The 24,822-nt window shown below is 53.8% G+C and overlaps 1 protein-coding gene across 1 annotated transcript; it reads left to right on the top strand.

Moving 5' to 3' along the window:
- The first annotated feature begins 14,493 nt into the window (after window positions 1-14,493).
- Window positions 14,494-18,352, top strand: NPTX1 (neuronal pentraxin 1). Its single transcript, XM_056335197.1, has 5 exons — window positions 14,494-14,998; window positions 15,079-15,286; window positions 15,575-15,819; window positions 15,933-16,112; window positions 16,255-18,352. The coding sequence occupies exons 1-5, from the start codon at window positions 14,552-14,554 to the stop codon at window positions 16,474-16,476; spliced, it is 1,302 nt and encodes a 433-aa protein (XP_056191172.1). The 5' UTR covers window positions 14,494-14,551; the 3' UTR covers window positions 16,477-18,352.
- The last annotated feature ends 6,470 nt before the right edge of the window (window positions 18,353-24,822 follow it).

Below are 24,822 nucleotides of genomic sequence, written 5' to 3'. Positions count from 1 at the left end.
GCAAAAATTATTTCAAAGTAGAAATCAAAGAATACATGTATAATTTGATTTATAGAATTATATTAATTTTCAATAATATTTTCAGTGGTTTTACATTCATGGACTATTTTAAATGCAAAGACCTTTCTCTATAATAGATTGAAAAATAATGTTTCTTGGAGGCTCCAGGGTGGCAACGTTTGCTTTTGCTCCTTCGATTTACTGACTGAGCTGATTCATTGTTTTACCGATGCTTTATGCTGACAGCTGATCATAACTATATGATTGTTATTGAAATGAATTGCCATGGCATGGAAAGCACTTATGGTTGTGTTTCTGCTAACCTTTAATGAATTCCTCGTACCAACAGCAGCTACACAAAATGGGAGTAACAATCCCAGCGCACCACCTGAAAAATGACAGCCCTGGAGTGCCCAGGGCAGCTAATCCAGTGCTGCAGCTGCACAGATGGACCCTCGCTCTGGGCAGCACAGGTCGCTAATCCCAGCTCCCGACAGCTTTGGGGAGCGTGTGCCAGAGCCGGCGCCTGCCCCACCAGAACGTGCTGCTGCGCAGCCTTGGGAGCTGCTGCCAAAAATACCCTTGAAGGACACAGCTGCCAGAAGGCAGAGAACACAAATCTGCCTCGCTTCCCATGCACACAGCTTTAAAATAGTGATTATTTAAGAAAAGGACTGTGTTTTCACAGTCATCCAGGCAAAGTCCACGGCCTGTGCTGAAAGAGCCACGTGTTTCCCCTGTCCCCCTGCACCCACATCCCCCCCCATGATTTCAGGGACTTCTCTGCAACACTGCCCTACTCTCAGTGCTCCCAGTGCTTTCATCCCTTCCACGCCAGCATCCCCACTCAGTTCCACCTGGTGGGTGCTCTAGCGGGAAGGGGATGGGGAAGGTGGCCGGAGGAAGACCCTGCGAAGTAGAGCCAAAGTGATGGCTTGGCTGTTGGGATGAGAACCAGACGGCGAGAGCAGGCTGCCAGCAGCCTTCCCACACAGCTCTGAATGCATCAGCTCTGACCTGCAATGCTCCCGTTATCACAGACATGCACTTCCTGGGAGGACCTCAGTCCAGACCTTTGGCTCTCCACTTTGCTCTTCCCATTGTGGATCCACCCTGTCCGGTTTCATTGCATCCTTTCTTGTCACTGCTGGCCAGGACTCCCTGTGCTGCTGGCTTCTCCATACCAAAGGCAGCATGTGGTGATGCACACTGCTGCCATCAGGGCCCCCATTTCCTTGCAAAGTCAACCCTCTGGCCCCAGATTCTGAGCAGAATAACAGATTAAATTGATGGATTATGATTATTCTCACCTTAGAATAACAAGCTGATAGAAGGTTCCTACGTGCAAGAGGTTCTTTATACTTTCAGGATAAAGCAGCGCAGAGTGCTGGCTTAGCAGACCTTTTTGTTCATGCTGCGCTGGATCAAGCTGTACAGTGCTTTCCACAGAAGAATAAAACCAGCCGTGTTTTTGGGGGAGCCTGTGGGCACAGACGCTCACAGGTACTCACCCACTTTGGGCTGTGTGACCAGTACCTGTCTGTGCAGCAGGAAGCCCAGGGCCAGTTCCCATGCAGATAACGGGGCTGAGCACAGGGGCTCTTCTCACAGTTTTCACAACAAATATTCCTCCACTTTCTGTGTGGTGGTTCAGGACAGAGCCCTTGCTATCCCCAAGGATTTGGGTTGTGTTGTTGGGGCATTGCAGAAGAGCCAAACAAGAACAACATCATAAAGGCTGGTTGCCTGAAAGACAGGGGGACCTCACACACTCCTTATGGCCTTTCTAAGGCTGCTGTGCCATTTCTACAGGTGATAAAACACCATCCGAGCCTTCAGTCAGGAAATACTGCCAGCACAGGCAGCGATTCAGCCAGGAGCGGGCTCAGGCAGGGCATCATCAGTGCGTACCTACGCACCTACAACAGAGTGGTCCTGCGGTGCCCTGAAGCAGCTGTTGCTGTGGGGTAGGGGTCCCACCACCCCCAGCCCACCGGGTTGCTGACTGTGCCCCCAGCCTCCACCGGCACAGCGTAGGCCACAGGGACCAGCACGGCAGAGCACCCTGAACGTCAGCTAAGGGGGGGCTGCTCTTGTGACATTTTCTAAGACCTGGCTGGGATGACATCATCTACATGCTAAATACATGTTATTTTTTAATGCATGATGAAAAGGGCATAACATTTAGTTTTAAGAAATCTGTGCTTGGGAACTTGTGAACTGACCAGAGCCAGTAAATACCAAATGAAAAATTATCTGCACTTTATCAGGTCTCTGAATAAGCCTCACAAATACCCTTTTCTAAAGGACACATGCTGCAGGCCAGTGGGGATCAGTCTCCATTTGAATTCTTAATTTTGCAAGTTTTGATGGAAATCAGAATGAATTGATTTGTTCAAAAATAGCACTTGGCCCTCCTCTCTGATAATGAAAAGCTTCAGGATGGTGGTCACGGGCTCTCTGATCGTGTGCAGCTCTTTACTTTAATCAAAGAAACTCACCTTATTTCAGTCTCCGTAGGGCAAGAAGCAAAGAGAAACATAAATAATCTTCCATTTATATCTCCATAAAAAATAGCGGTTAGAAGCGATGCCATTCCCTGGACTTCTTTCATTTCACTCCATGGTCCGGTGTCAGGTCCTGATTTCTTTTATGCCAGAGAAAATTCTACAGCTTTTACTCAGGCAAAATATTTCTCAACATCACAGGCCATGGCAAGCCCCTTGCCACTAGAGTATAGAATCTGGGCTACGTATGTGCTGCTCCTGCTGGGCTCCCTGTGGGCTTTCTTAATGTTCTGATCTTTTTATTTATAATTTTTAGTTCATATTTCTACATATGAACAGGCTTTTAAGACCTCCAGTGATGGAGACTACATAATTTCTCCAGGCAACGTGCCCTTGACAGCTAATTTCCATCTTAAAATTAAAGGAAGTGCTTCTTTCCTATGTTCTGTGGGCAGAGAAAACAGCTTATTTCTCCATACTGAAGTGAAACTGAATTTTTTTTAGAAGTTTTCTAGTTTGTCCAAACCTTTCTCAGTTCCAGTCCCATCCTCTGATGTGATCTAGGCACACTCAGCTTAAATCCGAAAATCTAGTATGCTTCCTAATCACTTGTCCAAGTCAGCAGCAGCAGTTACCCAGGCAGCTCTCAGCCCCAGATGGATCTCTAGAATATCCTGTTCCTTCCATGCTGACAGTGGGTCCTTGATAACCCAAACATCCAAATTGCTGTAATTTAATTTATTCATTTTCATTCACTGACAGTGTTGCATGATCTTAGGTGTTAGTCAGGTAGGTGCCTGGGTCTAAGCAAGGCACTGGGGCTTCTGTTGGAGTTGGTAAAGATCTAGTCAAGTCAGTCAACAGAGCTTAGCAGTGCAATTCATCTGAAAAAACACAGGCTGAAGTGAGGTGTGTCCTAAATTTGGTTAGCTGTATTGACTAGGTCTCTGCCTGCCTAACGAGCAAAACATGACTATACTCAGTCTGCAGTGCCAATTATTTCAGTACACTGAAAATACGACTGGGAGTCCCACAGCCAAATGCCTGGTTCATTTGTTCTCCTATGCATTTCACCACCAAAAAAACTTTTATTGCAAGTGCAGGGAGATGCTCCAGCTCCCCCTCCCTTTGGAGGTACTTTAGCTGGTTGGTATTTGTTTATTACGCTCCTACATCTGCCTGCCCGTGGGCTGAGTTCTTCCCATTGAATTCTTTGTGGCACTTACTGCCTAGCTGGCTTTGCAGCCCCCTAAAACATGCAGAGACTCATGCTCATAGACAGAACTTTACCCACTGCACCTCATGTCGGGAGCTTACTGTGTTTCAGCTCACTGTTTTCCAGTCCTAGTTTTATCTGTTATAAAGCTGAGCTCTGGTTTAGCAAATCTGTTCTCAATTAAAGTGGCGCTGTAAAACCCTCGTTCCTAGGGAATCTAGGGAGTGGAAACACCATGTCAAGTAAGGTACATTAAGTAGTGTCCTAAAAACCAAAATGCAGAAGGATTATCTTCCAAAAACACGCTTGGACAAATTCTTCCACCTGTCACTCTTTTTAATGAAAAATTCTCCTATCTCAGGCTCTGTCAGTGTCCTTTGTTTTGCCTCATTCAGCCAGCTAATTCTAATTCCACTCTTGGGCAGGAAGAAAGAAAGATATGGAAAGTCATAAATATCAAGAGAGACTTTATCTCTACTTTTCATTAGTCAAATTCACAGGTCACCAGATGAGTCAGTCAGATGCAAAGGTCTGTGCCCTTAGCCAAAGGTCTGCCCTTTCTAAGGCTTTAAGGGGAGGTACTGGGCTGTACGCGTTCGCACGTGAACACACACCTTCCCCACACACAGCCTCTCAGCCAAGCGTTATTTGTACAGCCATGCCCAGGGTTGTTCTGAGCATTTAGGAGCTAACAACAAGGTTTGTTTTAACACTTCAGTCAGGGGAGCTTTATATCCTAAAGACAGTAGGTAAAATATTTATTAGGAAGAATATCTATTTTTAACTAAGTATGATTTCAGTGCTATTATTTATGCATGTATAGCACACAGACTTCTGTGCTTGTCTCCTTGCAGTAAATGTGGATCGAAGACTTGAGGCTGGAAACAGGAATTGGAGCCCGGGGAGGAAGGGATCGGGAGGCAGGTGAGAAGGGGACAGTTGCTGTTACGTGCCAAATCCAATACACATCAAAAAATTATTCGTAAAATTGACTCTCCATCTTGTACAAACATTCCCAGTGACCTCCTCTGCGAGAAAGAGAACTGATGAGGCTGTTCCTAGACCTGCCAGGCTCTTCCGAACTCACTTCCTTTCGGCAGACACGGGTGGGGAGATGCGCCCCAGCACCGCGAGCAGCTCTAGCACTGAGCCATGGAGCACCTGCCTGGCAAAGGCACTCCGGTGTGAAACACCGTCCTGTGAGTAACTGCTGCGGCAGCCTCTGCTCGCTGGGCAGTTCACCTCCAGCACAGGAACCGCGGCAATGTCTAGGAGGAACAGAAAATCTGAGGCTTTCCCCTGCCCAGAAAAGAACTGGCTTGAGAAGACTCAGCACAGAAGATGACCCAAACCTGAAGCAGAGGAAACCATCACAGGGCTGCTGAGTTTTATTCCAACTCACTTTTGCTTCCAGACAGGGGAGTACATGTCCATACAGATGCAGTCACAGCACCCTGCTCAACACCAGGCCATGCCACCCCCCATTCTCTGCAGAGCAGCCACTTCCCTACCCAGTGGGAAGGACACAAGGGTCCCTCGGAAAATCCTTCGCCATCTGCATTTGACTACCCCACGGCTGATGCAGAGGAAACCAGCAGCCACTTTATACCAGGAGATGAAAATGGGACATAGAGAGGGCTGAGGATCGTGGCCAGAGCACTTCAGATGCCAGTTGTTCTTCAGTGCCCCCGGGCCCTGGTGCTGATGGGATGTGCTCTTATGAACCCACTCAGACTGCTTTAAAATTATGGCAGGCGTAAAATGGCTGCAAAGCTGTGTCTTAGTCAGGACCGCTCCGTTAGGAATATGACAGGGATTCTTCGCTTCTCTTGTTGAAAAGGCCAGAATAAATGCCAGGTCAGAAATCTCTCCTTGCCTTTTTAGTGGAAGAAATGCTTTGGCGTCAGGGTAAATTTTTCACCAAGGAAAAGGAGAGAGAGAAAGAAGAGGCGCTGCAGCAGTTTGAAGCAGAAAATTTGGGAGTTCTATCTTTTCCCTTTGCCACCACTGAACTACAAAAGGGCAAGTTTCTAGACAAATCAGTAGCTGTAGAGTTTAGTTAACGAGTACATTTGACATCCTTGAATACAAGGTAGTAAAGAAGTTAGAAGTAATTTAGACTGTGAAGCAAGAGCTGCATTTCACCCCAAAGGTGGCTTTAGTTCACCGATGAACGTAAAAAATTCCTGTGCTCCTGCTTGCACAAGGGGAGACTTAAATGACCACTCCAAAGACTGGCAAAGATTGGTTGCTTAATGGAGATGTTTTTCTCATAAAGCCTGAGTGAAGCTGCACTCAATACATTTGGGGATACGATAGATTAGATAGTTTGTAGAAGCTGTTAATAGAGTTCTCAAACCACTTCGCTATCCGTCTCAATGAAAGGCGTTATATAACTGTAAGCTCATTTGTTATCATTATCTCCCTTTGTCTCCTTGCAGTCTGGGTAATTTGCTAGGTTATCAGGCTGTGTGTGTTTAAAAACACATGATAGATGTCACCTCAGCAGATATTCACTACTTTTCTCATTATTAAGAGCAGAAATGTTTCCTTAAACACTCTGTAGCTATTATAGATCAGTATCAGCCCTGACTCAGCAACAAAACCACCCCAATACACTAGAAATAGAATCAAGTGAACTCTGCTGGCTCCTTCTGAGCCTGTCAAAAGCATTCAGACCAAACGTCCTGTTTCCTGGCATATCTCTTTGCAGTCACCTTGCCAAGCGCACCTTCCCGTGCGGGCAGGCAGGACTTGACGTTCCCTTTAGGCAGAGCTGAACTGGCTAATACGGAATAATTCAGCATTTTACAGGAAGTTCTCATACTGTCTCATTCTGAGGCTTGGGAATGTGAAAGTATTTTATGGAGCAGCCTTTGGAAATGCCTGTGCAACGATGCAGAGGTTGCTTCAGAGTGAGAACCACTACAGTTTGGTTTTGTGATGTGTCATAAAAGAGGTAACAACCAAGAGACTTGGATCTAACCAAAGGAAACCCTGAATGGAAAGATAACGGCCTGGGTTGACCCATGTAGTGTTAACTACTAACATTGTTTTAGGTGGAGAAAACCAAAAATCTCTTCCTACCCCTAGGAAGTGTAATTTACCCACGGAATCAGCGTGTTTCTCTAAGTCCTCTTTTTCCCATTCCCATGAAATACATCAAACAAAGACCTTTCCTTACGCCTAGGATATTTCAGACTCAGATTCTTGATACAGAGTGACACAGCGATCAACATCTATTTTCAGAGTCTTGGTGGGTTTCATGGCTGACATGTTAGCTGCTGAAATTCAGCAGGTTTCTAAGAAATAATGCGACTAGTATTATTGTAATTAATGGAAGTGAGACAAACTTACACGCAAACTTCTCTTTCCATCATTTACACTGGGGAGCATCCATACTGGGGAGCTGGAAAGCAAAGGCTTTTCTACATGGTAAAATAAGCACTACATAAAGTGTGAGTTTATAGTAGAGTAATGACTTCCCATTAAACTGCTGATTGAACAGTTAGGATGCATCAAGACTGAGAAGCTTACTCCACTTCCAAAGACCATGCCAAGAGTTTCTGTCCTTGGAAGCAGCGCAGCATAGCCAGCGTATTCTGGATTCACGATTTAATTTATTTTGCATTTCCCATGCAGAAAAGCCCTAAGAAGTAACAGCATAAGGCAATCAGCCTCACAGACCACATGCTGACATCATTATTATTATTATTATTATTATTGTTGTTGTTATTATTATTATCATCATCATTATTATTATCATTATTATTGTTATGCACAAGTAAAGCAGAGCAGTGCTGACGTATTGCATGGCACTGCAATTCTAATGGTGCAAAATGCTGTAACAAATAATAAATGTGCACCACTCCAGGTGTGGAGGAGCCCGGAGTTTTGCAAGTCCATGTTTTCACCTCGAAAAGAGATGGTTTTTCAGGGCTTCCACTGCCATCCCAGCCCCGGCTTGGAGTGGGCTAGGACAGCCCTTCTGGGCTCTTGCCATTCATTCCCTGCATCTTCAGCTCAGGCAGTGCCAGCTCCACACACCAGCCCAAACGTCCTCGTCTTCGCTTACTGCCTGGAAGCAGCTCCTGTATCATTCCAGTTACACTGAACTATCTGCAGCTTCTTAAGCCTCACATCTTGAAGAGGAATCAATAACACACCCAGTCCTAATGGCATCCTTGCCAGCAAAGAATCTTCAGTGCTGTAAAAGCCCCTTTCCCCCACTAAAAGCTACACTTTAGGTGAGGGGCAGCCCTCGCAGCAGGCAAATGCAATGAATTCCTATTGCATTACAGTAATTTCAGCTATCCTGGCTTTAAAACCTCGCTGTGTTTTAACTCTGAACCATCACAAGCACAAACACAAATTGACATTGGCACAGACAATCAGATCTCACCCACCACAAAGGAGCAGAGCGTTCCCCTCCCTGGGGAGCTCTGCCTTTCCAGCCCTTACCGCCTCTGCTCCAGCTTCTCTCTGTTTGGGAGCAGGTGCCAACACGGAGCTCCCAGCTCCCTGCTCCAGGGCTTGCATCTATACCCGCACCTGCACACGTCTGCCTGACCCAGACTAGCCGTCTGCCTGCCTTGGGCGCGCTTGCAACTCCCTCCAGACTTGTCCTGCCGTACACCCATCCTCCCCTCACCTCCATCACGACAGTGTGCACGGAGGCATTCCCAGCCTCCACGGACACACGTTGGGCTTGCGTGGCAAGGGTTTGGTAGTGGGGTGGCTACAGGGGTGGCTTCTGTGGGAAACTGCCAGAAGCTACCCCGTGTCCAACAGGGCCAATGCCAGCCAGCTGCAGGCACGGCTGGGGACCCTGCGGGGACCCACGCTGGCGGCTGTGCCTGGCATGCACCCACGGGGGGGACCCACACTGGGGCACAGGCAGAGTGTGAGGGGGAAGGAGCGCAGGGACGGCATGTGAGGGACTGACCCCGTCCCCATCCCTGTGCCGCTCGGGGTGAGGAGGGGGATAATTTGGGAGTGAAGTTGAGCCCGGGAAGAAAGGAGGGGTGGGGGGAAGGTGTTTTTAAATTCTGGTTTTGTTTGTCATCCTACTCTGATGTGAATGGTAATAAATTAAACTAATTTCCCCAAATGGAGCCTGTTTTGCCCGTGAACAGTAACTGCTGTGTGATCTCCCCATCTTCATCTCACCCCACAAGCCCTTGGCTGTGTTTTCTCTTCCCTGCCCAGCAGAGGAGGGCAGTGACAGAGCGGCTTTGGGGGCACCTCACGTCCAGCCAGGGTCAGCCCACCACAATACATCAACACAATAGAGCAGAGAGCGTGGGAGAAAGAGAGCAAGAAACTGTGCAAAATAATAAATAATCACGGAAAAAACTAGGGCACCAACAGTGTCACTGGCTTTTGATGTTTCCTTCTCATCCTGCCCTGGCTTTTCTCCTGTGGAAAGGGAATGCTGCAAGGTGGGAAGAAGCCCCAGGGCAACAGGGACACAGGGCTGTTTCTATTCAGCAGCACTAGCAGGATTACAGATAAATATTGAAGCTATCAAAGAAGCTTAAGGGATTTAGGAACCCACTCCCCATTATTATCCTCTCTGGGGGGAGGGGAAGCGATCTTTTGCTGAGACCTACTACAAACACCAGGATGGTGCTGACTTCTGAAAGATCCTGCTCTGGCTACAAATTTCTCCTCCTTTGTTGGACAGGTGGCGAGGGGAAAGACAAATGTGGTTTTTATCATAAATAGAGTCACAGTTTGTCACTTGTGGGTGCTTCATTGAGAGGCCAGGCTCTGCAGAGACCATAAGGGCAGTGCTGCGCTGCCGGGATGGACCTTCCCTGTGTTGGACCCAGGCTGTGGGCAGCAGTGGGGCCAGCCCCACCACCTGTACCTGCAGGAGCAGCAGGTCCTGGCCTGGGCAGGACAGGGAGGTCCGTATCCTGCCAAGGAACTTGGACCCATCAAGCAGCTGGCAGCCTGCTTTCTCTTGGAGCCGGTAAATCCTGAGAAAGCTGAAAGATGACTTGAGAGATGGTGTGGAAGGAAAAGCTGTTGGTTCTTCTGATGTGTGTGCATGCAGCTAGGGGTGGAAACTGCTGTACAAATCAATTCTGAAACGGAGAGGCGGATGTGGGATGTTTTAAACCTGCCTCCATTCAAATCTGCTGCTGCGGCATCGCAACAAAACTTCATTAACAAAACATACCAGCCCCTATTCCTCCTCCCATCTCCCAGTTCCTGCTGTAGGACAGCCTCACTGATGGTAAGGAGGTTTTTAATTTGCACTGAGAAGGATGTCTGTGCTCTCTGCAAAGGCATTAGCACCCTCTCCTCTGGGACGTCTGGGCTCAGAGCGAATTCCGGAATTCCGCAGGAGCCTGCACAAGTTACAGACCAGCTCCTGGGGGCAGAGCACGTCTGTCCCCCTCATCCTGCACTCCTCGGGAGCCACCGTCCTCTTCGCACACAAACTAACCCCAGTCGGAGCGTGTGGCTGGAGTGGGGTGCAGTGAGAATGGGGTAAGGCCTTTTGTGTGCTCACGTGTGGCTGCTAAACAGAGACACAGGTTAATGTTTAATTCTATACTCAAAAAAAAAAATCATCTCACAGCTGGCAGGAGCCCAACAGGACACTGTATAGCCAGACGCCAAGCCTGAGCTCCCTCCCTCTCTTGGGTGGATTCCTGTGCAGGGAATTATCACCACCGCACCGAGCCCCTTCTGCAGCTCTCCCTGCAATTTTGGCTAATGCAAGATCAGCCCTCAAGCAGCCAAAATGGTTTCTCTGCTACACTTTTAAGGGAATGCTGCAGTTTTAAACCACAAATTAAATTTTTAATGAAACTTCATAACTGTGGTACCCAAATGTAATGTAATATTGATAGGAACTGTGCATCCAGCTAGCATGAGATTGCCCTAGAAAGCTTTTTAGGATGTTATGCAATATATAGCTAAATTAATTATTTGTAATGAAAGGATCTGTGTCCCTATAGCATCACTGAGACCTACTAGTACAAAGAACACACTCCTCATTCTCACTGGATGTAAATGTCAGGCAATTTAGAGGGAAACAGACTTTTGAGATGGGAACAATGAAAGAAAGGGAAGGAAAAAAGGGAAGAGAGTGAAAGAGAGAGAGGGAGGGAGGGAGGGAGAGAAACAGAGAGGGAGAGATCTGCAAAGAAAGACTGCAGCAAAATGCAGCAAATTTCCAAACTCCAGTCCAAAGTGTTTGTTACAGAAGGGAATACTCCACCTTACACACACTGTATTTGTACCAGCTATACACCATGCTCAAGCTGTTCTAATGACAGCTGTAGATGTTAGAAAGCATTAAAAAAAAAAAAAGGATTTTGCATCTATGCTATTCTGCAAACTTAACAATGGAGCAGCTCGGAGATGTGTGCTGGTTCCACAAGTCTTGTCGGGCTGCACAAGGCAAAGGACTTTGGAAAGGATCCTGCTCCCTCGACATGTGCTCCACACCAACAGCCGTGCTGTAGTGTGACCAGAGATCCTGTCCTTGCTGTAGCCTTTCTGAGAACAAGCCCTTATATTAAAAAACCCAACAAAACGGCCTCCAAGCCACTGCCACGTCCTGCTCTAAGCGTGTTGGGGATGGGGGTGTGCAGCCAGGGGCTGGAGTGGACCATCTTCTGGGAGCCTCAGAGACAACACAGGCACAACCGGCAGCTCAGCTGCGTACCAGCTAGATGCACAAACAAAAGGAGCTGGGTTACACACTTGGTAAGGTCTACCCATTACTACTTCCCATGGCAAAGCTGTCTCCATCCCATAATGGTTCATATTGTTCCCACTCCACAGAGGAGACTTAAATGCGGAATCAGCACTGCCCCACAGATGTTTTATGTACAGCAGGCTGCACAAACAGGAGAGAAAGCTTCTGTCCCTGCTCCCTAGGGCTCCAGCTCCCAGGATTAAAGAGATTTGTCCACTTTAAAAAAATGTCCTTTATGCATTTGTTCTCACACAGAGGTTAGCGTTGAACAGATCGAATATTCACATACCTCACTCTGCGCTGGGCAGCCAGCCGTGGCAGAGGGTACCGGGAGCCAGGGCTTCTGGTCCCCGGAGGGAGCACCCTGGACTGCCCAGAACCATGCTTGTCCATCACAAATACAAATGTGCCTGCTGGCTCCTGTTCAGAACTAAATCATCTCCAAGGGTCCTTGATAGCTGTGCTCAGCTTTTTTCGGCTACAGAGCAATAAATCAGCTAGCTACAGAGCGCGCTTTGGAAGAGGCAAGAGAAGAGTTAAAAATAATAGGGGCTCCATTATTCCATCATACCTATACAGCTCCTAAATCTACAGAAGCAATAACGGATCCTACTGCATGATTCAGTGATTCTGGGAAAGCTGAAATCTTGATCATATTTTCTAGATCTTTCTTTGCATTAGGAGACACGGGGGTTATTTTGCTTATCTACTGTAGTGCAGCTTTGTTGTTTTTTCCTATCTAGGTATTTATACGGTCTCCATCACCATAGTATTGGAGTGTTTATTTTATTGCACCTGTCACCTTGGTCTCATCTCAGCATAATGTACCATGGATGACAAAAGATTCCTAGTTAAATTTGTTCGGTGACATGAACAGCTTTGTCAATACCATGCAGATGTTAACAGAAGTGGGTACCAATTCAGCTGCCTCTCAGACCAGTTCTACACCAGTGTAATTGTATTGCCTGCAGTAACATTATTTTTAGTTTGCGTTCCTGCCTGTGGCAGAAGAATTAGACCTGCAGTCTTTTTAGCCTTTCCATAATGTCCCTTCTCTGAAAAACAAAAAAACAACAAAACAAAACCAAAACAACTCCAAAACCAAACCAGCACGGAAGGGAGACCAGTCTGCCCAGTAAAACACATCCTGCCTGTCCCCCTCCTTGCAACTCCTCTCTGTTCCATTCCTGTTGCACTGAAACGTGCTACAGCACAGGGAGCAAACAGCAGGAAAAGCAACCAGGGCAATAAAGGCAGAAGTGAAGAACTGAGTGGAAATGCAGATATTTTCCCCCCAGAATTTCAAAGCACATAGCACCAGAGGTGAGCTCCTCATGGGTTCCAGGGGGCTCTGAGCTGCTGCCCCCCTGCAGGATCAGCAGGAAGAACCAGAAACCTTAGGAAGGCTACAAATAACGAGTCTCTGCAGTCCCCGCAGGCACCGGGACAGCTCTGATGGAAGGCAGCAATGAAAGCACTACAGGATCCCAGTGAAGGTGCTGCTGAGGTGCTGAGCTCTTGGGCACATCTCCAGACTTCTTGGCCACTTTTGTCCCAGTGCTGCCCTGGCCTCTCTGGGCTGGGCATCAGCAGCCGTAGCCAGCCGGGGCCGCGCACTGGGGCCTTTGCCAGCCCTGCCAACCTTTCTGCTGGACCTGATGACAAGCCCAAGCCGCTGGGTTTGGCCATGAAATGCTGCACTCGTGGCACAGCACGGAGCACGGCCAGGTGGGACGGGGCCTTCCAAAGGCAGCCCGGGTGCTCTGAGAAGCAAACAGTACGCCAAGGGCCAAGGCAGTGTGTCATCAAACTCTTGGGGCTAGATAAACACCTGCAACAGGAACCTGCTCAGTGTGCTCCAGCTCCCCGAGAGCACCCATCAGGCCCGCATCGGAGGGGAGAGAAAAGGGGGACAAGACGGCGCAGGGGCAGTACTTCGTCTTTTGCAGAACCACAGACCGATTCAGCCTTTGTATTTTACTGACCCACTTCACTAATCAAAACTAATTGCTTCGTATTTCACAGGTTAGCTTGGCATTATGTGACCGCTCCAGCCATGTGGGCCGCGGCGCAGGGCAGGTAGGGCAGGCAGTGGACGGAACTGGGACACCAAACACACCTGTTCATCCCGCAGCTGCTGGCTGTGCCGCAGCGGCTCAGGCATCCCCTAACGACACTGCACGTGGAGGGAAGATGAGGACAAAGCCAACAGGTGGGAGAGGCTCTGGTGCTGGGGCGGGGTGGTCCTGCCGGTGCTCTGTGCCTCGGCCAAGGAACGAATGTGAGGGACGAATCCCAGAGAACCTGCATGCTCAGTTCCCTGGGACTGAGGAGGCATTGGCCTTGGCTGGACGCTGAGGATGAGAAAAGCGGCAATTCTCACCGCCGCAAACTGGTTCCACCAAGGATGGATACAAGTATTACCTGGGCACTTTTTTTTTTTTTCTTTCTTTCGTTTCCCTCATTAAAAAGGAAGAAAAAAAGCGGTGCTCGCCCTCGCACGCCCACAGCAAACGGCACCCACAGCGCCTCGCTGCACCCTGCTCCCGAGGACACGCAGCGGCTGCCGGGGGCGCACCTGGGGGTGCAGCCCCTCACCCTGCGCCCCCCCCGGCTGCGGGGGCTGGAGGGCAGAGCCCAGCCCTGAGGGGGCAAGCATCGCCCAGCGCCACCCCCGCCCCGTCCGCCGTGGGGTGCCTGCGCGCCCCCGAGCCGGGGGCTGCCTTGCGGGGGGGGGCGGGACCGGGGATGCTCGGGGGGAGCGAGGAGGCGCTTTGCCGAGCCCGGGCCGGGCCACGGGGCCACGCGAGGAGACGGCACCGCGGGGGGCACCCCCGCGCCACCCCCCCGCCTGCCCGCACACGCACCCCGTGCACACGCACCCCTGCCCGCACCCGCTGGCCGCACACGCACCCCCCCTCCGCTGCACGGTGTCTCCCACACACGCGCGCCGCGGCCGCCCCCCCCAACTCACACGCCCGCCCCGCGCGGCCGGGATTCCACGCGCACGTGACGTCACGGCGCGGGCCCCGCCCGGGCGCTATAAGAGGGGCCGCGTGCCGCAGTGGGCCCGGCGGAGCGGCACGGCCCGGCCCCGGCAGCGCAGCCATGGCCGCGGGGCCCCCCGGCAGCCTCCCGCTGCTGCTCCTGCTGCTCTCGCCGCTCTGCCCGCGCGGCCGCGGGCAGGGCTTCGGGCAGACGCGCTTCATCTGCACCTCGGTGCCGCTGGACGGGGACATGTGCGCCGCCTCGGCGCTGGGCGCCGGCTCCGCCGAGGAGCTGAAGAGCACCGTGCTGCAGCTGCGGGAGACGGTGCTGCAGCAGAAGGAGACCATCATGAACCAGAAGGAGACCATCCGCGAGCTGACGGCCAAGTTGGGCCGCTGCGAGAGCCAGAGCGTGCTGGAGCCGCCCGGCGAGCCCAAGGGCGGCGGCAGAAAGCCCGGCTTCTCCAAGAACACCATGGGCGACCTGTCGCGGGCCCCTGCGGCCGAGACCCTCAGCCAGCTGGGGCAGACGCTGCAGTCCCTGAAGACGCGGCTGGAGAACCTGGAGGTACGCGCTGCGCCCCGGGGGGGGCCGCGCCGGCGGCGGGGCGGCCGGTAACAGCCCGCTCCCCCGCTCGCCCCTTGCAGCACTTCAGCAGGATGAACTCCTCCGGGCAGAGCAGCAACCTGAAGGACATCCTGCAGAGCAAGATCGACGACCTGGAGAAGCAGGTGCTGTCGCGGGTGAACAGCCTGGAGGAGGGCAAGTTCAGCCCCCGCAACGAGTCCGAGGAGCGCGGCAAGATCGAGAGCACCCTCACCTCGCTGCACCAGCGCATCAGCGACCTGGAGAAAGGTACCGGCGCCCCGGGCCCGCCGCGGCCCCCGGCCCGCCCCGGGCGGGAGGCTCGGCCCTTGTGCCCCGCGGGGCCGGTGCCGCGGGCTCGGCGGCGGGAGCAGGGGATGCTGCGGGCGCTGCCCGGCGCCGGGGATTAGGGAGCTGGGCGCTCCGGAGGGATTTGCTCCTCGCTGCCATCTCAAGGCCCGTTGCATAACGGGGGTGGGACGGGGGGTGGGGGCGGACACCCCCAAAGCGGACTGAGAAGGTGTCCGGCCGGAGCCCACCGCCCCTCTGCTCCCACAGGCCAGAAGGACAACCGGCCCCCAGACAGGTTCCAGCTCACCTTCCCGCTGCGCACCAACTACATGTACGCCAAGGTGAAGAAGAGCCTGCCAGAGATGTACGCCTTCAGCGTCTGCATGTGGATGAAGTCCAACGCCTCACCCGGCATGGGCACCCCCTTTTCCTATGCTGTGCCTGGGCAGGCTAATGAGCTGGTGCTCATTGAGTGGGGCAACAACCCCATGGAGATCCTCATCAATGACAAGGTACAGCCCTGGGGAGTGGGGAGGTTGCTGAGCAGGGCGGGCTGCAGACCGGCTTGGGGGGTGGCATGGGACCCACACACACCGTGCGCACAGCCCTGACCCGCTGCCTGCAGGTGGCCAAACTGCCCTTTGTCATCAATGATGGCAAGTGGCACCACATCTGTGTCACCTGGACCACGCGGGATGGCGTGTGGGAAGCCTTCCAGGATGGCACGCAGACCGGCAGCGGTGAGAACCTGGCACCCTACCACCCCATCAAGCCCCAGGGGGTCCTGGTCCTGGGCCAGGAGCAGGTAAGGGCTGACGGGGTGTGAGCGTGGGGGTCCCTGCTCTCTGGGTGCACCCAGGGGATGGAGGATGGATCGTGCTGGGTGCTCCCAGGGTGGGACAGGGCAGCCTGGCTGCGTGCCCCCCGTGATGGTGGCTCCTCTGCAGGACACACTGGGTGGCGGGTTTGATGCCACACAAGCCTTCGTGGGGGAGCTGGCCCACTTCAACGTGTGGGACAGGAAGCTGAGCCCCGGCGAGGTGTACAGCCTGGCCACCTGCAGCACCAAGGCGCTCACGGGCAACGTCATCGCGTGGGCCGAGGCCAACATCGACATCTACGGCGGGGCCACCAAGTGGACTTTCGAGGCTTGTCGCCAGCTCAACTAGGGCCATGGACAAGCGAAAGAAACCTCCTCATTGGGTTCTTTTATTTCTTTGGTTTTGGGTTGTGTCGTCGTTGTCCCATCCCCCCCCCCCCCCCCTTCCTTTTTTTTGTTTGTTTGCGCAAAAACGCAGAGAACGAAGCCACCCATTTTGTCCCGAGGTGTAGGGATGTCCCAGCAGTGGGGCCGCCCGCCCCCGGAGCCCCACGACCCTCCGGTTTCTGTCTTGCCAATGTCCTTCAACGCCTGCGTGCCTTGGCCTGGCGCGGCTGCGCTCCCTCTCACCGCTCCTCCAGCCCGGCCCCTGCTTTGCCGCCTTCCCCCCCACCCCCGGGGCAGCCCCACATTCCCTGGGCACTGGCACCTTAAAAGGCTGCAGGGTCTGGACCGGAGGCCCCCAGGGCTCTTTTCCCCCCAGCCTGAAGCCCCTCCTCCCCGCGCCCCACCCACCCCACCCCCCGGAGAGTGATGTCTGGGGAGCTGGGGGAAGGTTGCAGCATCCCTCCCATCACCCATCCCAGGGGTGCGGTGGTGGCCAGCACTCCAAGGAGGGGGTGATGCCCCCCCCCCAATCTGTTCCCAGGTGAGCCCCTTTCCCCTGCCAGCGCTGCTCCCAAGCACCACAGCCATAGTCCCGGGCTGCGGTGGGCACCAGGACGGGACCCCCGCGGCCGGGACACCCCCCACCCGGCGGCCCCGCTCCCTGACCTGCCGCACTCAGGTATGCCCCCTCGGCCCCACCTGCAGCCCCCCCGAGGCCTCCTACGTGCCCGCCATAGCTGGTGAAAAATAGCCTTTACCATCCCCTGGAAGTTTAGCTACCACTGAAAAGTGTGAAGCCTTTCTGCTTTTGATAAAACACGATGTTGTTTCTCTTACTGTAAAGGGAAGTTTATTACCAATTAAAAAAAAGGGTATTTTTATGAAGATAAAAAAAATAGAATTTAGCAGTGCTCCCTGAGGAAAAAAGTACTTTGAGATTCTGCAGGAAAAAAAGAGATAAAGAAGTGTATTTTGAAATAACATGCATTTTGTATGGTTTCCTTTTCTAAACTCCTGGTTTGTACTACAGATTGCAGAAATCACCCCCCAGCCCTGCCACTGACCCCCCTAGGGCTACCCAGGGTGGCAGCGGAGGATTAGGCAGAGAATTCACACAGGGCTCCTGAGCCTCTCTGACAGATTCCAGCGCTGCGGCAAAGAGCCGAGCGGAGGGGCTCATATGGAGCCAGGCAAGGCCAAGGTCGCCCCTGGCCAGGAGCACAGAGCTGGCCCAGCCACCGCCGCTTCGGGGACCAGCGCCCAGCCAAAGAGCAGTGGGCGCAGCAACACACACCCCCAGATCAAGAGACCTTCGTATGAACTGTGGCTCAGGGCAGCATGTTTTAAACTGTGCTCTTTTTTTTTTTTTTTTTTAAAAAAAAAAAAAAAACAAAAACTGAAAAAAAAATAATCCACCGTGGTGAGTTAATTTGAGTTCCTCCCAAGAACCTGTTCACATCAGCAACGTGACAAGCACAACCTGCTGAGAACAAGACCACTGGAAAGGCTTCGCCTACAGTCCCAGGTGCGTTGGATTTGCCAAAAAAAAAAAAAAAAAGGGTGTGATGTCAACATAATGTATATAGTGTATAGTAGGGGAGAGAATAAATGTATCTTAATTTGTCATTATTTTGCTAACCAAAGCTGTACATTTTTCCTGTTCCTTGCTCTCTGTCTCTTTGGGTTTTGAATGGGTTACGATATACTACGCATCCAGTCCGCAGCAGCAGTTCGGGAAATGCACTGTTTCTACTGATACTCATGCTTTTTCCATTTTCTTGCCGAGATTACATGAATTGTTGACTTTATTTTTACACAATAAAGAGTGAAGAAAGACAGTGCGTTTTCTTAAGTGTGTCAGTTCCCTCAGCAGCCAGTGCCTGGGACCTGGTCTTTTTGTGGAGGAAGGTTTTTGCCTGTTGAAGGCAGGAATTTCTGCCGGTTCCCCTGGGAGCCTGCTCAGGCACCCCCAGCCTCGGCCGCACTGGCCAGGCGCTCTCTTGCTCCCGTAGCATTAGACCTCATCTCTCCCTGTTTACCCAACACCATCATACAAACTGATTTTTTTTTTTTTTTCTCCTAAGACGCAGGCTGGAAGCTCGGCTCCCTCCGGCTGTCTCTGCCAGGCTGGTGATGGTGGGGACAATGCCATCCCGTAGCCCCCAGTGCCCAATGCCCATCAGCTCTCTGCAGCAAATGCTCCGGTGTGGGCACTGCTGCCAAACCCCGCAGGACGCCGCAGCTCTTGGTCCTTCCCTGCAGGCAGGAGCCGCTCGGGGCATTTCACTCGTCCTTGGGTGGCCAGGCTCGGCTCCGGACATGGTTCCTGGAAGGCATCATTTCAGGGGTGGGGGTGGCAGGGGGCACTCGGCCCGGAGGGCGATGTGGCTGGAGCCCACCCGCACACGGGGATGTGATGGTGCAGGGCTGCGCCTACAGACGGCTTGTGCCGTTCCAAAGTAATTGCTACACGTTCCTACTTGTTACACATCTGCTGCAGAACAGACTTCCCAGATGAGAAATTGCTTTTAGAGTCAGATACCAGTAGGAAAACCATCTACTCCCTCGAAGCAGCCAGAAGCAGCTTCCCCTCCCCACACTGTGACACCCCCACCCCACCGCAGCTGGGAGCAGGAGCTGCACAGTCCGGCTCGGTGCTGCTGCTGCCTTGGGCACCGCGCAGCCCCCCGTGACACCAGCACTCCCCTTCCCTCCTCCCCGGGAGCAAGGACAAGGGGACGCAGCCCGGTGGGATGCAGCCAGCATAAGTCAGCAGGGCCCTCCCTGCTGCCATGCTTGTGGCCAGCGAGTCTCGGCTCTGGGGGCTGGCGAGGGCCAGAGCAAGGGTCCTACGGTCCTCGTGCTGCACCTTCCCAAGCAACACCTACAGCCTCCACTAAGGGCATCCCTGCCTGGTCCCCTGCCACCTCCCGCACCTCAAGCTGCCAGAGCGCAGCCACCCGGGGCCCCTCCACTTCGCCCAGCACCTGCCACCCTAACCAAGCCTCTTCTCCTTGGGGAGGTTTGCTCCTGTGACTGCTCCAGGTCCTTTTCAGGATGCCTCAAGTCATAACCATCATAACACAGCAAACAGGGCAAGGGAGAGAGGGAGGATGCCTCAAGCCATGCTGCAGGTCTGGGGTCCCAGAGCATTTTCCCATGCTGCCAGCCACAGACGGAAGCAGAACTACAAGCGCTGGGTACCCTTGACAGGGGACAATGAGCATCAAGAATCCTCCAGGTGTAAGAGGTAAAATGATATATCAAAACTGGTTTAGGGCAATTTACTGAGCCCCATGGGGGACAGGCTGAGAGCGTAACATGCCGCTCATCAGTCACTCCTGCAGGTGATTAGCAAGAAGGCACAGATGGGCTGCCAGGGGAGTCTCAGCCAAGGCTTGTAGGTGGGCAGGATGGGGAGTAACACAGCCACAAGAATTAAAGCAGGGGCATGATGCCAGAAGACACAGAAGGGGTGTTGAAGACGATGGTGCAACCAAGAGTTTCCCCCTCCCTGTCTCCCCAAACACCCCTCCCCAGACACAGAAGTGATTTAGCTCAGTGCCTTGCCAGACTTACAAATGCAGCACGGTTGCAGAGCTCCAGCCAGACACCCCGTAGCACACACACCTCCTTCCCCAGCCCTCAGAGCAGAGCTCAGCCCTCTCTGGCAACACGGATACCATCCCCTTCCCCCCCACCCCTGAAAACCAGCTGCTCCAAGGACAGGCTGTTTGGTTTCGTGTCACTGGGAACAGCCTACATCTTTCCAAAGGGGAATGCTATTTTACCCAGGGAATGGGTGGCAGCTCCTGCATTGCTCTCAGCCGCCGCCAGCCCACCCCAGCCTGGCCCCAGCTCTGAGCAGGGCCCTGGCCCCTGTGGGGACAGCAGTGTCTCAGCTACACTCAGCCATCCCAGGTGCCAAGACAAAACTACAGCACCTGCCCGCTGCCACAGGAAAGGGCGATGATACCCTCAGGTGGAGGCTTGCGCTGAGCCACAATTTAAACGACAATAAAAAAATTACACTAACAGATATTTTTTAATTTTTCCTCCTGGTCATAGCTGGAAACCACTGCTGTGATTAAAGCAGGGCTGTCTCGCTCCCCGAGGCAGTGGCGCAGCTGGGGCAGAGCAGGTGGGATGCTGCAGCCAAGAGCAGGGCAGGATGTGGGTGATGGCTGAGGGGCTGGAGCTGGCAGAGCCCAGACTCCTGCACCAAGAGATGAGTAACAAACCTCCCAGCTCATCACCTCCTGGGCTCCCCAAGGCCGCGAGGGGACCCTCGGTCTGCCTTGCAGCCCCACAAGCACCTGTAGGTACAGACCCCCCACGCCTGCAGCCATTTCGAGCTGTGAGAGCACCCCCAGGGCTGCCCCTGCCTCGGCAGCTCAGCCGACAGCAGCAGCTCCAGGCGTGCGACTTGCACATCTCAGCGCCACTGCGGCGACGCCAGCTCCTGCGGGAGGCAGGCAGGGAGCGCGGATCCTGCGAGAGGAGATGCACAGCACAGGCCCATCAATAAGATGCACCAATCCTGACACCTCGCCCTGCAACCAGAAACTGCTGCTCTGAGCTGAAAGCTGTTCAGTGGCACCAGCTCTGCCACAGGGACGCTGGTGACAGCCAGCCCAGCATCCCCTGCGCACAGGGGTAAGGGAGAGCATTACTCGCACCAGCATCGAGTGCACTAAATCCAGGAAGCTTTTAGAGCAGCAGAGCAGATGGGGATCTTGGGCTTCGTGAGGACAGGCCCCACGACTCAGGAGGTGGCTCAGAAATATTGACAGGGGCGAGGGAGAGTTCTTAAGGGCAGGATACAGCTGGGATTTACAGCTCTGATCCGACTTCTTGCTGGCAACTCACATGGAAGAGAAACCACTCTTACACACAGGCATCTTGTGCCCATCCTTTTCTCCCCACCCCTCAGGCACAGGTCAGCTCCACCAAGGGCTTTCAAGAGGTAAGAGGAGGTGATGGGCTAGATGAAAAATTTAATCGGTTGTATTTTATAGCAAAACACCCATGAAAACCAGAGACAGCATGTCCTGAGATGGCCTCTCCTGCATCCCTGCCCTGCACGGGAGGGCCTAGGGGCACGCACCCCCCAGCCTGGAGGGCAACAGCCACTTGCAAGCAAAGCTGCCTGCAGCACTGGGTCCAGAAACATCCCAGAGCATCACCATTATGCAGTGCCAAAGGCATGCTAGGCACTTAATAACATGCCGTTAGATTAATTAGTAGCAAGTGTGTCATGCAATATGCCTGGCCTAGGAGCACACGGCTCCATGAGACCCGGATGAAATATGCATGAGACACGGAGCCGGCACGTGGTGGGCAGAGCCCCCAGGAGCAGCGAGGGGGCTCAGCTCCCAGCCTAGGAGGGCTGTCTCAGGGAAACAACAGAAACACTGGCAGATGCCTACAGAAAACATCCTTCGTCTGCATTTCATAAAAATCGGAGGGGACAGGGGGACAGAAAGAGGGCCTGCAGGCTGAAGCATCCTCCCCAACACGGCTCCCGGGGGGGGGGGGGGCGGGCGGGCACTAGCATCATCCTCCCTGAGGCTGGGAGCCCTGCAGTGCTGGTGGCTCAGGCAGCAGCTCCAACCAGCACATAAACACCCCGAGTAGCAAGCATGGAGCTGAGGAGCTCAGAGCTGGCGCTGAGCACCACTGCAGCTGCTCCCCGCTGCGGTGGGGGCTGACAAACGCTGCCCTGGGCTCCCCCAGGGACACTACTCCAACCAAGCGACTTGCAGGCTGTGTGGCAAGGCAGAGGAGGAGGAAGAGTCAGGGAGGCAGGCAGCCAAACACCACACTTCAGGGCACCAGGCAGGGCTGGGGGGATTTCCCAAGGTGGGGAGGAAAAGCATCAGTCCCCGCCGCAGCGCCAGGGCAGGAGGACGAGCAGGGCACCCAGGACTGCGGGTGCCGCAGCCAAGCCCTGCTGCTGCTGTGGGAGTACAGGGACCCACTGGGTCACTGCGGGTGGCTGGACGTGACCCCAGGCACGAAGTCAAGGCCAACAGACTGTTCCAGTCATAGGTGTGAGTCACAGCTGTGACAGAACATCCCTCTAACACTGCTCAGGAGCCTTCGCTGGCAGAGCATCATCTCCCCACACCTCTGCAGCACGGCTGCAGCACTGCCTGGACATCCTCTCCAGGCACAGCTGAGGAAGGGGCTTCCTCGAGCCCTTCCTCCCCCTAGGAAACCCGACCAGACCTGGCCGGGGTCCTGCTGCAGCGGAGCCAGAGGTGCCCTGGGCACGCATGGAGCACAGCCTTCCTGCACCATGGGGCTGGAAGAAGGCAAAATCTGTTTAGCACAGCAAGACAAGCCCCTTGCCAGATATAATCATCTTTTCTAGGACCTTGCAGAGACTGCTCCTACAGCAGAAGTAATGAATCTGCAACGTGAAAAATCTCCCTGAAAAAAACAGCTCCAAGATCCGCAAGCAAGCCAGCCCCGGCTCCCGGCACAGCCACAGCAGCTCAGATCTCAGCCAGGCTGCAGAACCTCCCCATGGTCTCCAGACACTTGGGATATGAACTCCTGCCTATCTCTGCACCACTGTAGCCACGGCCAGCACAACCCACATGTGGCTCTCACACCAAATGCCCCAGGTCGATATCTGCCCCAGTGGGACAGCAGCTCATCCCCACAGACACCCCTTCCCCAGTACAAAGCTGCCTTCACCCAAATGGCACCGGAAAACGAAACACCATCTCACACCGCTCAGCCATGGTTAAATTAAGACCAGCAGCAGCCTGGAGTGGTGGGTGCCTGATGAGCACCAGCCCCTTTGCAGCCTCCTGGCAGGGCAATTGAGTCAGTAGAGGCAAGGGAGAGGAGCAGCACAGGCTTGCTCTGCTCCCCGGGGTCTGGGGGGGGGCTTGCAGCCAGTGGGTCAATGGCAAAGGCTCCCTTCGGTAACCCAGATTCTGCAGTTTAGTTCAGCTTTTGGCAGCTGCAGGATTTATTCCAACCCATGAGGTGTTGAAGAGCCTTGGTGAGGGGCAGAGAGCCCTGCAGAGGTCCTGCAGCACCACTGCAACCCATGGACCCCACGGCAGCATCAGGCACATCAGCCCAGAGCACTTCTATGGCACGCATCAGCTGGCTCCAAGGCACAGCCCCCCGGCAAATCCCACCAGCCCTCCAGCCCTGTACACCTCACCCACTCCCACCATGCCAGCACCCCCCTTAAACCAGAGCCCCCTCGGTCCCAAGTGGAGCTAAAAGCCCTGGCACTGCCACTTTCCACCTTGGCAAGGCCCAGCAGAGCCCCCTCCAGCAACAGGGGCTGAGGTGGTGGCAAGCACAGACCCCAGCAGGGCAAGGCTGGGGGTCGTTCTGCTGCATGAGCATCGTGATGTCCCATGTGGCAGGACGTGTGAAGAGCCGGCACCATCCCGCTCACAGGCTCCTACCCCGCTGGGACATGGGTCTGGCCATCCCTGTGCCGCAGCCCACTGCCGGAGCCGGGGAGGTGCCTGGTGGGTGAGCACCAGGAAAGGGCAGCGCTGCTGTCCGGGAGCGATGGGTTAGCGGCAGTGCTGGCACAGCTCGGCAGGGAAATCCTTCGGAGCAGCGGATGGGAGGCAGCTGCCACCCCAGCGGCTCTGAGCACATGGCCAGCGGAGGCGGGATGGGCAAGGATGGAGCAGGGAGGTTGAGGAGGGCTGTTTGCACCGGGCGATTGAAACAGGGGCGATTGAAACGGGGGCATGCCGGCACTGCTCACCAAACAGCCCATCTCTGGCAGCTCAGGCTCCAGGGGTACCCCACGTGCTGGTGGCCAGCTCACCCAGAGGCTGAGCAACATCCATGCTAAGGAGATGTCACCCTCCCCCAGCACTGCCCGGGTGCTGCCAGCTCTCCGGGCTGCTCGAGACCCTGACAGCTCCGATGGCAGCTGGGGACCAGCCCAGCAGCTGGTGGCGCCACAGGGAAACTGCTCCCACCAGGTAAACCGGACCATCCCCACCCAGTGTGCTCCTGCCAAATTGCTGGTGGCCCAGATCCTGCGCACACCTACCCCAGGGCTCCAAAATGATCCAGATTTATCGCCCAGCCATCAGCCTGTTTCTATGCAGCTCTTCAATTAGATAAATGATATATTTACCCTTCACAATTGGTTTTAAAGAATTTTTGGAGGAATCCTGTAATTCTGGATCTTTCCGAGCTGCTGCCAGCTGCAGGAGAAGAGCTCTGCTCTGCAGGGGGTCCCATCAACACCCACCCCCCCACACACACACATCACTTTTGGCTACATGTGTCACAATCCCACTGGTGCCAC

The sequence above is a fragment of the Falco biarmicus genome, chromosome 1, assembly GCF_023638135.1.
Source record: "Falco biarmicus isolate bFalBia1 chromosome 1, bFalBia1.pri, whole genome shotgun sequence".
NCBI classification, from domain to species: Eukaryota; Metazoa; Chordata; class Aves; order Falconiformes; family Falconidae; genus Falco; species Falco biarmicus.
This window is presented reverse-complemented; position numbering and strand designations above follow the sequence as displayed.

Excerpts from the sequence above, each read along its gene's own strand:
- NPTX1 (XM_056335197.1), top strand. The coding sequence starts at position 14,552 with ATGGCCGCGGGGCCCCCCGGCAGCCTCCCGCTGCTGCTCCTGCTGCTC. Across the intron at positions 15,287-15,574 it reads CATCAGCGACCTGGAGAAAG|GCCAGAAGGACAACCGGCCC; the intron begins GTACCGGCGCCC and ends CTGCTCCCACAG. Across the intron at positions 16,113-16,254 it reads TGGTCCTGGGCCAGGAGCAG|GACACACTGGGTGGCGGGTT; the intron begins GTAAGGGCTGAC and ends GCTCCTCTGCAG.